The sequence below is a fragment of the Euprymna scolopes genome, chromosome 10 (genome assembly GCF_053919585.1).
Source record: "Euprymna scolopes isolate OS-2025 chromosome 10, ASM5391958v1, whole genome shotgun sequence".
Lineage (NCBI taxonomy): Eukaryota > Metazoa > Mollusca > Cephalopoda > Sepiida > Sepiolidae > Euprymna > Euprymna scolopes.
In genome coordinates, this window is record NC_136491.1 from 22,644,400 (window position 1) to 22,657,243 (window position 12,844).

Consider the following 12,844-nt stretch of genomic DNA (forward strand, 5'->3'; position numbering starts at 1 on the left):
TGCGGTTACACAGCCTGGACAGGATGATATGGTAGAATAGCTCGTGCAACAGACTTCCCTCTCCACAAAGCTTTTCAAGGGAAAGACAGAGTCGATATATCTTGGCTCTAACTGTGCCGCAGGAGTTGCCGGTGATGACAATATAAACTAATGCCGCTTTAAGAACCCCATCTCCAAATTTTCTGTTAGTATTTACTTACTTAGCCTTTGACTGGCTTTAAGGCACCAGTGGACCGCCTACGCCCTTTTCGCCCAGTTAGTATAAACGGTTTCGCCGAGCTTAGTAGCTAAACCACACAAGAAGGCAAGGAGCTTGGCTTGGTTGTTAGAGGCTATTTGAGATGCCCATCACGGGGGCGTTATTTATCTATTTATTTATTTATTTATTTAGAGAGAGAGAGAGAGAGACAGAGAGAGAGGGAGAGAGAGAGGGGAGAGAGAGAGAGCTTATACCCACTACTACCCTCGGTTATGACTACCTTTGAAACTAAACTTATGATAGTAAGCCGTTAAATTCTACCATATTTTTGTCATAATTTTACTCGTGCATTATCCGGGAATCATTGAAACAACGGATCAATATATTTCCGAATGGTTTTAGTATACGTGACAATGTTAGGCACTATGACACTTGCAGTCGTTTTGCCAAGTTTATAGGCGACAGTGATTATTATATTGTCAATTCCAACCTATCCATCATTCCTGGGGAGGGAAGGGATTCAAATAAACAACGTATCTTTATATGAGAGAAGAAAAAGAACGGCGATTTTTTTTTAAGATGTATTTATTCATTTTTCGTATATGCGGTACAATGATGTTGACACACTACCGGTTTTCACCAGATCACCGAAGTTAAGCAACGATGAGCCTGGCCAGTACTAGATGGGTGACTATTTGGGAAGGCTAGACGCTGTATGTACTGTATCGGGTCGTAGAAATTTCCAAGTTGGTATCTGGAGCCGCGTTTAACTCACTGGAGGAGATGCACCCCGAATCAAGACGACAAGCAACTAGGTTCAAATAAACGACGAATCTTTGTATGAGAATAGAAAAAGAACCGTGATTTTTAGGATGCATTTATTCATTTTTATGTGTGACAGATCAACGGGAACACAAAATGCTATTTCAAACTACAACGTGACAGACCGACACACAGACTGATGAACAATTTCATTGGAACACTATATCTACTTCATATGTTACATTTTAAAGTTCCTATTTATTTATCTCCGTATGATAAGAAAAGTATGGCCTGGATGGAAACAAAAATAAAAATTGCTCAAGTCCAGTAGGATTTTATCGTATTGTCTGTTCTCTCTGAAACGATTTATCTGTTTCGCTCACGTATGTATAATCATGTTTTTTGCGCTTCAACAAAGATGCGTAAATATATACACTCTTGCTTGTTCGAACCGTGTGGCAATCAAACACAGAGACGGTTTCATAACGAAGCTGTTTTTATTCAATTATTCTTTTGCCTGCAGCCGTCGTCGGACATATCAAGCAAGGGTAAAAGGTGGGGGTGGGGTTGACAAACTAACAACGTAACGACGTGTTCTATCAGAGGTCAATATATATATGTCAAAGTCCGACATAGTATTTTCTTTGTTTCATCAGAGGTCAATATAAGTGTAAAAGTTCGACATGATATTTTCTTTGTTCTCTACTTACCTGAAATTTGTGTGTTTGTACAATCTTTAAGTTTCTTTATTCGACAATTATTTCTTCACTGACCGAGTACAGAAAAGATTAAGTTTAGTATCAAAACAGTGAGTGGTAATACTCATTTTTTCCAGCCAAAAGGCAAAAAAAAATCGATATTTAACTTTCCTTCCCACGACGAGATGTAACAGAAGTGTTGGAATGTGGTATTAAAGAGTTAGCTTCCTAGAGAAAGAGCACTCCGACCTGACAGACCTGACGACATTACCTGATAAAGGCGCCTTAGGCGATTAGCAATGAATTAAACCGTTAAACATTCTACTCCAAAACAAAACTTAACAAACAGACGCACAAAATTCTACTGAAAATTACGCACTACAAAATGGCGGACGGAATGTCTTATAGTGTTACGTAGATTTTTTTTTTTTTTACACAGTGATCACCACTTATCAAGGCCCGGAAGCTACTCAGGGATAAGGGTTATTGCAAGTACATTACGTTAGTGTGGAGATTTGATGAAGTGTTTACTTAAGGGGGCGGTTCATTAGGAATTTGTTAACATTGGACTTGAACACATCCAAGTTGTAGTCCGGTGGGAAGCAGGCAGACGGAACAGAGTTCCACAGGCGTGCAGTTCTAAGAAAGAAGCTTTGTTCATGGAATCCGCGTTTGGATTTAGGCACAGATATAGAGTGGGGAAAATTTTTCACAGTGGATTCAGCTAGACGGGTGTTTTTCGTGAAAGATTGGCGAGGGGGGACCAGAGATTGGAGTTCAGACGAGCACCTGCCATGGAAATAACGATAAAACAAGGATAGGCTCGCAACGTCTCTTCTGTGGGAGAGAGGTTGCAGGGTAGAGAAAAGGGCATCCCCCACTAAGCCACGAAGTCTATTTTGTACTCTGTCAAGGCAGGATAGGCTGTTTTTAGCAGCTCCTGCCCAGATATGGCAACAATATTCCATCCTTGGACGTACTTGGCTTTTATATAGATAGAGAATTGCATCAGTAGTGAGATATCTTCTTGAGCGTTAGAAGGATCCCACCATCTTTCCAGCGACCTTGGCAACATACCTGTATGTACGTGTTCCATTTCAGATCAGAAGTAAAGGTCAAACCTAGAAGCTTGTCAAAACACGGGGCCTCACCCAGACGAGAGCCATCCATCACAATTGATGCCAGATGGGGATCAGAGCGTTGATGATGTAAGGATAGGAGTTTGGTTTTGGATGCATTAAAGGTAACCAGCCACATCTTCCCCCACTGAACCACGCGCTCGAGATCAGAGGAGGGAGAATCAGAGAGAACTTTGTCATTTACAGCCTTTTATGTGTTGCCGTAGATGGTCGTATCATCAGCATAGATGTCAACGAATGATTTAAGTATGTGTTTAGGGAGGTCATTGATGTAGATCAGGAAGAGAGTTGGGCCCAGGATTGACCCCTGAGGGACTCCAGCATTTATATTGCAGGCCTCCGATTTTTGTCCATCTACCACCTAAAACTGAAACACATCAAAAATATTATTCAAAAACTGTGACAGACAGATAAAACTGGCATGTGGTGAACAGACGGATAGTCTCGCTTTATGTGTGGACGTAACTAAAAAACAAGTGAAGCATGCATGGTCCCTCGTGAGTGCACAGTGAACGAAACATAAAAAAATGACTAAGTTCAGCATTTGTTTCCCCCTCCATTAAGCCCCAAAATCCCCAGGAGACGTCAAATCCTGGTGAAAATGAACAAACGATGCAGTTTTAGGCCTTAACTTATGTAAATTTGAGTTCTGCGCCATGCAAAAAAAAAGATTTGACATAACGTGAGTGCACAGTAAACGAGGCATATAAAAGAAAAAAGAATGACCAAGTCCATCATTTGCACCACCTCCCAATTTATCCCCAAAAGTCCCCAAGGCCTTAACATATTTAAATTTGAGTTCAGCACCGTGCAAAACTTCTAAATAGACATACACAGAAAATTTTGGACAAATATGGTAAAATAGTCCCAAAAATGGAATGTTTTTATTAGCCCTAAAAGAGCCCCTGGGGCACACCCAAGAGTTACCGCGAAGTATAGACAAACAAAATTATATAAAAAATCATTTAGTTACAACTTTTCAGAAAGTTTTATAAAAACCCAAAGCATCATTGTTTTTAAATAAGCACAAAAGTGTCAATTTTAGCCAAATCCGAAAGGAACCCATAGGAGAGCAATCAGGGTTTTCTTGGAAAATCCGTTCTGTTACTTTTTTACTCATATCATGTTTAATGTTTTGGCAAAATTTCAAAAAATTCCAAGGAGCAGTTATTGAGAAAAGTGCGGGCAGACGAACGGACGAACGGACGAGGGTGAATTTACAGGTCCACTCTCTTTTTGTCGGGGGGGGGGCAACAAACCTGTGAAGTACGAAAAATGCTATTTCAAAACTGTTCGTGACAGACTGATAACCAATGTAATTCCAAAATGGGGTGAAAAAACGGATAGTTCAAAAAATGTTGTCCAGAAATGAACGTGACAGAGTGCTAGAGGGACGCATAAAATACTATTTCAATCCGAAGTGTGACAAAATCTACGAATAGTAACTTCGTGGTTTGGTGGGGGGGGGACTTTTCTCTTCCCTGCAGCCTCTCTCCCATAGAAGAGACGTTGCGAGCCTGTCTTTGTTTTATCGTTATTTCCATGGCAAGTGCTCGTCTGAGCTCCAATCTCTCGCCCCCCCTCGCCAATCTTTCGTGAGAAACACCTGTCTGGCTGAAACTACTGTCAATAATTTTCCCCACTCTTTATCTGTGCCTAAATCCAAACGTAGATTCCATGAGCAGAGCTTCCTTCTCAGAAGTGCACGGTTGTGGAACTCTCTTCCGTTCGCCTGTTTCCCACCTAACTACAACTTGGATGTCTTCAAATCCAACATAAACAAATTCCTGACAAACCGCCCCCTTAAGTAAGACACTCTATCAAATCTCCAATACTAATGATTACTACAATACTATCTCATTGATTACTGTACACGCAATAACGCTTATCCCTGAGTGGACTCCGGGCCTTGATAAGTGGTGACCCCCATGTAAAAAAGAAAATAGTGATACATGTATACAGCTAGAAATCAAACGCGTTTAGCGATAAAAATATGTCTGATTCAAACCTAAATGTGACAGACAGACGACCGCAGAAAATGCTATTCCAAACGGACGCATCAAAGCATTCGCTTTTTTTTTTCTGCTGACTAAGTTAATAGCTTGTCAAAGACATCACACTGCAAAACGATGCATGAATCACAAACGTTTCTATTTATTTCGCATAGGAGGTGCGGTAAAACAACACCGACACGGTTAGGAATTTGGCTAAAAATATCGCTTATTGCCATGGACTTTACAGAGATGCGATAAATCTGAAAAGTTCCTTTCTTATTCCCTTTTTTTTTAATGTCGTTCTTTAATGAGAAAAATCATCTCAACAATTTCGTCCGAGTTATTTTGAGCTCTGCTTTTATTTCCCATTAGAAATGAATGGATTTATAAAATTAGCTTTTTTTATTTGCTCTCCGTACATTACAATGTCAGGAATCAGTCGGAATGGGATTTTACTTTGATATATTTGCACAAGTATTATTATCTTTTCAAGTTTATACACGAAACGATCAACTCTCGTTATTCCCACGACAGAATCGCGCGTCTATTCGTAATGGTGATAGTTGTCGACTATGAACTAGATGGTTGAAGGTTCGATCCCTGGCTTGGGAGCAGTACTAGTCTAGTCAAACTAAAGAACTGTGATACAGCGAAACAGTTTATCTGTGGATGACTACACTACTCCTATTTTTGAGTCGAGTATTATCATTGGATGATACCGTCTGCTGCTTCTTAGCGTCTAAACATTGAATTTTTGGCCAAGTAAGCCACCTGACGAAGGCCAGAGGAATAGTTGGCCGAAACGTTGTGAAACAACTAAGAAAGATGAGGATAATAGTCCGCAATAAATAAAATTATTTAATAATACTCATCTCAATAATGAATTCCAATTAAAATAATATATATACCATTCGATACGGACCCGACCATAGAAGATCAGATAATAAATAAACGTGGATTTATAAGACCAAAATATCCAACCTTCGGGGCTCGTGGCGCAGTGGATAGAGACGTTGAATCTTTATGGTTCAAGGTGAGAATTGTCTGAAGATAGCGGTTTCAATCCTACCTAAAGCCGGCCAGAGGCTTATTTGGCCAAAACGTGGTGAGACGACAACTATGGATGGCAGTGATTGTTGAGAATGTAGTTAGAAGATTCGAAGTTCCTATCACGTCGCGGTTACCACCTGACGAAGGCCATAGGAATAGTTGACCGAAATTTCGTGAAACAACAACTAAGAAAGATGAGGGTAATAGTCCGCAATAAATAAATTAAGAGGAAAGTTGTTTCCGCAATCAGAAATTCCTTGACATTGGTATCGACTAGCAAAGTAAGGTAAGTTTTGTTTAACGGCACATCAACCCTATAAGTCATTTCATGCCATGAAATGTGAAGAGAATATTCTTCATAAAGGCTTTAGGTAATAGATTGTTTTTAATTAAAATCTGGTATTTCTAAGTCAGTCTTTTTCCTAGAGTTTTTTTTTTCCTTTTTTTTTTTTTCAAATGCGTTCCAAAAGTTTAATTTTTCTTAGAAAATCTAATATTTTATAAGTATTTATTTTCTTAGAAAATATAATATTTTATAAGGTTTTTCAAATATTGCTTTAAGGTTTTGTTCTTTGAAATATTTCACACGAATATTTTCATATTTTTTTTGCATTCCATTAATACGTGTTTAATTGTCAGTGGATGTTGACAGGTTCTACATTGAGGGATACCTTCTGCTTTCAGAAGGTATTTATGTGTTAGTCTTGAATGACCAATTCAAATTCTGGTAAATATAGTGTTTCATTTTCGTATTATGGCCCTATATTGTCCAACATTCAGTTGTATTTCTCTAAGTTTGTTGTTTAATTGTTTGTCCCATAGTTTTTGCCATTTCATTATATAGCAAGAGAGATAATAAATGCGCGTATCCTCTTCTGTGTAAATTACTACCACCAATTTCCTGCATGGCATTTGAAGCATGAATGTTTTCTTTGTTGCCAAATTGAATTGTAAAAATTGAACGCACATGATCGTCGCAAAATTTAACGCAAGATTGTCACTAAGTAAACTGAAAATAGATATAAATTTCTGTAATCATTTTTAACAAATTCCAGTTGAATTCGAATTACTAAAATAATTTCTGCGTGCCTATCTTTTGTTGCCTTAGTTTTCCGTTACTGCCGACATTTTTGGGCGTTTCAAAAAGGACGGTGTTTAAGTTGAATGTTCATCTCGTTAATTAGTACCGGAAAAGAGTCGTACATGAGATAAATGTCCCCTTCTTGAAATGATACCGGAAAATAAACACACATTTACACAAATTCTAACCCAAAATGACTGACTTAATATTTTGTTTTATTATGATGTATATTTCTGTTTTATTAATTTGTCTATAATACTTAAATAAATCGCGACAGATTTAAATAATTTGCTTGCCTCTCTTTTCCAGACAAAATTCTTACCTTTTCAGTGTTTTTATTCCCTAACCAAGTCCATTATTATTTGATTGCTTTTTTTCTTTATTCAAGTACCAATAACGTTTCAATACGGTAATCGGTTGTATTCTTCTTTTTTCCCCTCTCTAGGTTGACTTGCTAAACCTTTGTGCTCGAGCATGTCCCTGCTGCGTCTGCCTGAAAAAGTTGACGAGACGAAAGATCAGCATGTCGACTTATGACACGGTGCTCTTCAGACGACAGAGCGCCCTTCATTACATGGGGCGTAATCGTGTGGTGCTCACGCGAGCGGCGCCCAACGGAAGCATTCGACCTCATTTCCAAGCCCAGAAATTTCACACCATCGATATGTGTATGGAAGAAGCTAACTGACACGCTTACAAACCTTGTGAAATTAGAAACAAAACTACAAAACCACTAAATATTGATGATTCAAGCATGTAGTTGCTCAAATACAAACTGTTCATTAAATGGAAGTAAATATTCATCGTGATAATAAAAATCGTCCACAAAACTCGATTATTTCTTGTGTTAGTTATGGACGTATGTATGATGTATGCACTTGCCTATATATATATATATATATATATATATATATATATATATATATATATATATAAATAAATTCACAGATTAGAGATCAAGTGAATTATCCTGTCGGATATTACATTGAGATAATACTTTCAGGATGATCCTAGCCAAAAAGGTAAAGCTCAATATTTTAAAAATAGAGCAATATTCAAGCTTAACGATTAAAGTTAAATTCTGTAAATCAAAATATATACATATATATTTAAGTTAAGAATTTATTGTTTGAAACAAGGAATATACAGAGAAAAATTGTTTATTTTCTTAATCCATGGATTTTCAATAATGGCTTTATCATCAGAGGAAATGAAATGCAATTAGCAAAATGTTCAGCTATGAATAAACAAGTATTTTGCTTTTCAGCACATATATTGAAAATGTTATTTGAATGGTGAATAAAAGTAATAGAAAAACAAATATATATATAGGTGTGTCTGTGTGTTTTAACAATATATAATTTGGGAATACCAGGTGCTGTATGTGTTCGCCACTTATCTTGGCCTTGTTTGCAGTCGCTTTGTATGACTTTCCACTGAAATCAAACGGTGCCGACGCAGGAAAAATATGGTTGGTGATCGCGCAACACTTGCTTCACAGTTATACATGCAGCCACCCTTGCAATAATGGAAGCAAATATTAATCGTGATAATAACAATTGTCCACAAAACTCGACGATTTCTGGTGTTAGTTATGGATGTAAACATGTGTATGTATTATGTATGCATTTGTGTGTGTGTATATATATATATATATATATATATATATATATATATATATATATATATATATATATGTATATATATGGGGGTTAACGATATATCGCTGAGCATTTAAGAATATCAGGTGCTGCATATGTTCGCCATTTGTCTCGGCATTGTTTTCAGTTGTTCTGGATTTCTTCTTTTTACTGGAATCAAGCGGTACCAACGCATGAGATGTGCGGTGTAAGATTGCGAAACTTTTGCTTTACAGTTACACACGCATCCACCTTTGCAGTAATGGAAATAAATATTAATCGTGATAATAAAAATCGTCAACAAAACTCGCCTATTTTTTTTTTTTTTTTTTTTTTTGCTTTTGTTATTCGTGTATACGTGTGTGTGTATGCATTATGTGTGTACGTGTATATGTTCCCGTGTATCTGCATATGTATGTACGTGTGTGTATATATAGTTGTAGTTATAAATTGGATAAAACTAGCGACGTGATGATTATTGGGACGACATGCGTCTAACAGAACGGGTATAAGCGCGTGTGAAAATATCAACAGCAGCCGAAGAATAGCTGGCGAGTGAAGGCATTAGCAGCAGTAGCCCAGATTGTCAGTCCGTATCGTTAACCACTTAACCACCGTCACCATAAAATATTATAACCTGTAGACTGACTACATCATCGCAGGTTAATGCTTGTCACGATTCCAAATGTTCACCCCACTGTTCGAACTCTATTAGTTGTTGTTGTTGATCCCCAACTCGTTGAAGCCGACGACTAAGTATCGACAACTTGTCATTGAAGATTCGATAATCGATAATTTCACTAATTCTCAATATTCACTTTCTCTGCGGATCAAATTCCTTAGCAGCTTCCTAGAAAAACATATCCGTCATAACAATTTAGCCCATTAGTTGCATGGACTCTTGACGACCTTGACAAATATCATATGCTTCTTGTCGTCCGCGAAATCTGTATCAGTATCCGTGTCAGTAATTATCGACACGAGTTGATGCTCTAGTCTACGCAGGGGAAAATACACTACCAGGACCCGTGGAAATTATACAGTTGTATCCTTGATCTGCTGTATATGACCGACGTGCTAAAATAATATTTCCATTTTATGGACATCCGGCGCGAACGAAGAGCACATCATCTTTGAATAGAACAGATACTACACTTTAATCAAAAGCCTTAAACCAGCAAAGTGTATTTTAATTTGATTTTTACGTTCAACACAATAGCGACATCGGGAAAAAAAATGTTAATTACTTTTTTTATTGTATCTTCAACGATCAGGAGAGCTATCTTTTAAAAATGGGAGCGTGGTGATAACGTAGGTATGGACATTGAATTGTCTTAGCGTGTTATTATATGGTGGCTTACTTCAGTCTTGACAAACTATGGATACCCATTGTAAGGGTGCCTGCGCGTGGAATTTTTTGTGGCAAGAGTTGCGCAATCTCTAACCACACCTCTCCTGGGTTGCTATTCTTAATACCAGTGACAAGTAGAGGTTCAGGACGACGGGAAACAATTCCGAGATAAGCGGAGAGCAAATACTGCGCTTAGAATTCCCAAATGGTCACCCATCTGATACTAACCAGACTCGATGTTGCTTAACTTCGGTGATCTGATGAGAACCGATGTGTCAACGTGGTTATTCCATTTTATTATATAGATCTCTACAGTGAAACTTCTGTTGAATTTATTTAGTTCCTAATGGTAATCGTAATCTTCAACTATTTTTCAATGTATGTATTACATGAAAATTTACTAACGCGACCTGTGGAAATTCCACAGGGGACTCGTTCATATGTAATATATTGATATTAGCATTTTGTAGATGTTCAGTGTAAATGGAGACGCTCTGATATTATTGTAGCTCTTTTGTTAAAACTGCAAAAGTGTTGATCTAAGCTAGCAAGGACGCCCGGCGTAGCCCGGCCGTAAAGTACACTTAAATATAATATTTTCAGTTTGCAGATTTCGTATATATTAAAATAGAGTTAATGTTCTATCGATGTTTATGTATTATAAAGTTGCGATTTGAGTTCCTTCAGTTATAATCGAAACCGAAACCAAAACTTATGAAGAATTCTTGGTAAAATTCTTTATTACAAGAAATGGAAGTCCATAATTATTAAACGACAGTCACTCGGATGTAAACGTGACAGACAAAATAAATAACACACACGTTATCCTATTAATGTTTAGATGAACCACAGAATAGCTTGCTGGGGTGGGGTCGAAAATGTTGCAATATGTTGACAGGATAATTTTGTTTATTTCAAATGGTTGGTTGGTTGTTTTTGTTTTACGGCACATCAACCCTTTTCGGGTTATTTAATGCCGAATCCAAAGATTTTGAAGAAAATGTTTTTTTAATAGAATATATTTGTTGTTTTGATGTCGGTTTCTATTTAACCCATAGTTAGGACCCTAACAGGTACTACCACTCCGGATCAGAGTGGACCTGGGAGCAATGGTAATCAAAGGGTGCCTCCACACTCCCCAAAGCCCACAAGCTGGGGCCTCACCACTGGATATAGTTTAAGGTCATATCCAGGACCCCCATTGAGGGACTTTTACCCTCTGCAGGGGGGGGGCAGTCGGCGTATTCTAATGCCCCACCGACAGGGCCTATTTCAAATGGTAAGTGAATAAATGTGAAAATTCTTTCTATTTTATCAGATGTATATTTTCATCAAAACGGTGAATTGTATTTAAATGCATTATACAATATATTTTGAAATACTCGCTCTATATAGATCCAATAAAGATCCAATAAAGATCCAAATGCAATTATTTTAACAGTAGTTTATAATAAACTAGCTTGTCGTCTGGCATTGCGCGGTCATACAATACTCTTAAACATGATATTTTAATTCATGCAGATTGCGTATGTATTATTATAGAATCAATCCTCTATTAAATACTAGCCTGGGTGCCCGGCGTTGCCCGGGTGTTTGGAGGTGTGTGTTAATCAAACAAAAAAGTGGCAGGCTCGAACCCGTACCGCGAAGGAGGAAAAGAACATCCCTGTAGAAAAGTACCCAGTTGACGATGAAGAAATTAATGTTTTTAGCCATGTTTTTCGATATTTGTCGTCCGGAGGGTCGCGCTTCAAAACAATACCGATCTCGTAAAAAATCCGTCGCCCCTGCCAGAAGTTTAGTGCAGACATACAAACATACATACATACATAGATTTAAACAAATAGGTGAGATTTATATTATAGACTAGCCTGGGTACCAAGCGTTGCCCAAGTGTTATGGGGTGTGTGTTGAACCCCCCCCCCCCCAAAAAAAAAAAAAAAGTGGTAGTAGACAGGCAGGCTCGAACCCGTAGCACGAAGGAGGAAAAGAATGTGAAAAAAATCGTGACGTTTTTGCTGTTGCGCCCATCACCAAACCGGAAGAGACGAAGGTTTAAATTACGTCTAGTGGATCGAAAAGAGGGGATGACTTTCGAAAATATCGGCGAAAAATGTTACCCTTCCTTGTAGAAAAGTGTCCAGTTGAGGGTAAAGGAATTAACTTTTTTTAGCTAATTTTTCGATATTCGTCATCCGAAGGGTCGCGCTTCAAAACGATACCGATCTCGTGAAAGTCCGTCGCCTCTGTCGAAAGTTTTAGGCATACATACATACATACATACATACATACATACATACATACATTTAAACAGACAGGTGAGATTTATATTATAGATTATTTTAATTGATATAAATGAAGGAAAATACTTGTACATATCATTGATGAATGATTACAGCAATTGTTTCTTTTACAAGTACACTAGCGGGAGTACCCGGCGTTGCCCGGGTGCTTGTGTGTGTGTGTGTGTGTGTGTGTGTGTGTGTGTGTGTGTGTGTGTGTGTGTGTGTGTGTGTGTGTGTGTGTGTGTGTTGGGATGGGTAGATCAAAGAAGAAAACAAAAGTTTTTGTAGGAAGGTAGGCTCGAAAATAAATATTCAAAAACAAACAAGAAAAAAACAGCGAGAAAAAAGTTTTTGTGGATGTGTGTTCGGGGTGGGGGGAGATCCAAACCCTATGTTAAACTTGGTTTTGAAAAATCAGGGAAAAAACAGCGAACATGATGTAAAAAGAAGAAAAAGTAAAATTAAAAAAACGTTTTGGTAGGATCGAACCCGGAACGTTGAGGCGAAAAACTTGAGAAGTTACCACTCGCCCACGAAAGGAAGGTAAGTGAAACCAATTTCAACTTAACGTTTATAAATGGTAGGTGCGCGGTGAATTTAATTAGGTCAAAGGAAATTAAATTCCGCACTTAATTTTAACTGCGG

General features: G+C 37.9%; 1 protein-coding gene across 1 annotated transcript in view; it reads left to right on the top strand.

The window, feature by feature from the left end:
- The window catches only part of LOC145285860 (substance-K receptor-like), a 370,056-nt gene extending 362,298 nt beyond the window's left edge, over positions 1-7,758 (top strand). The window contains exon 3 of the mRNA XM_080134301.1: positions 7,369-7,758. Coding sequence (XP_079990427.1) covers positions 7,369-7,611 — 243 coding nt within the window. The 3' untranslated portion in view covers positions 7,612-7,758. The remainder of the gene's footprint in view (positions 1-7,368) is intronic.
- Positions 7,759-12,844: the final 5,086 nt, after the last annotated feature.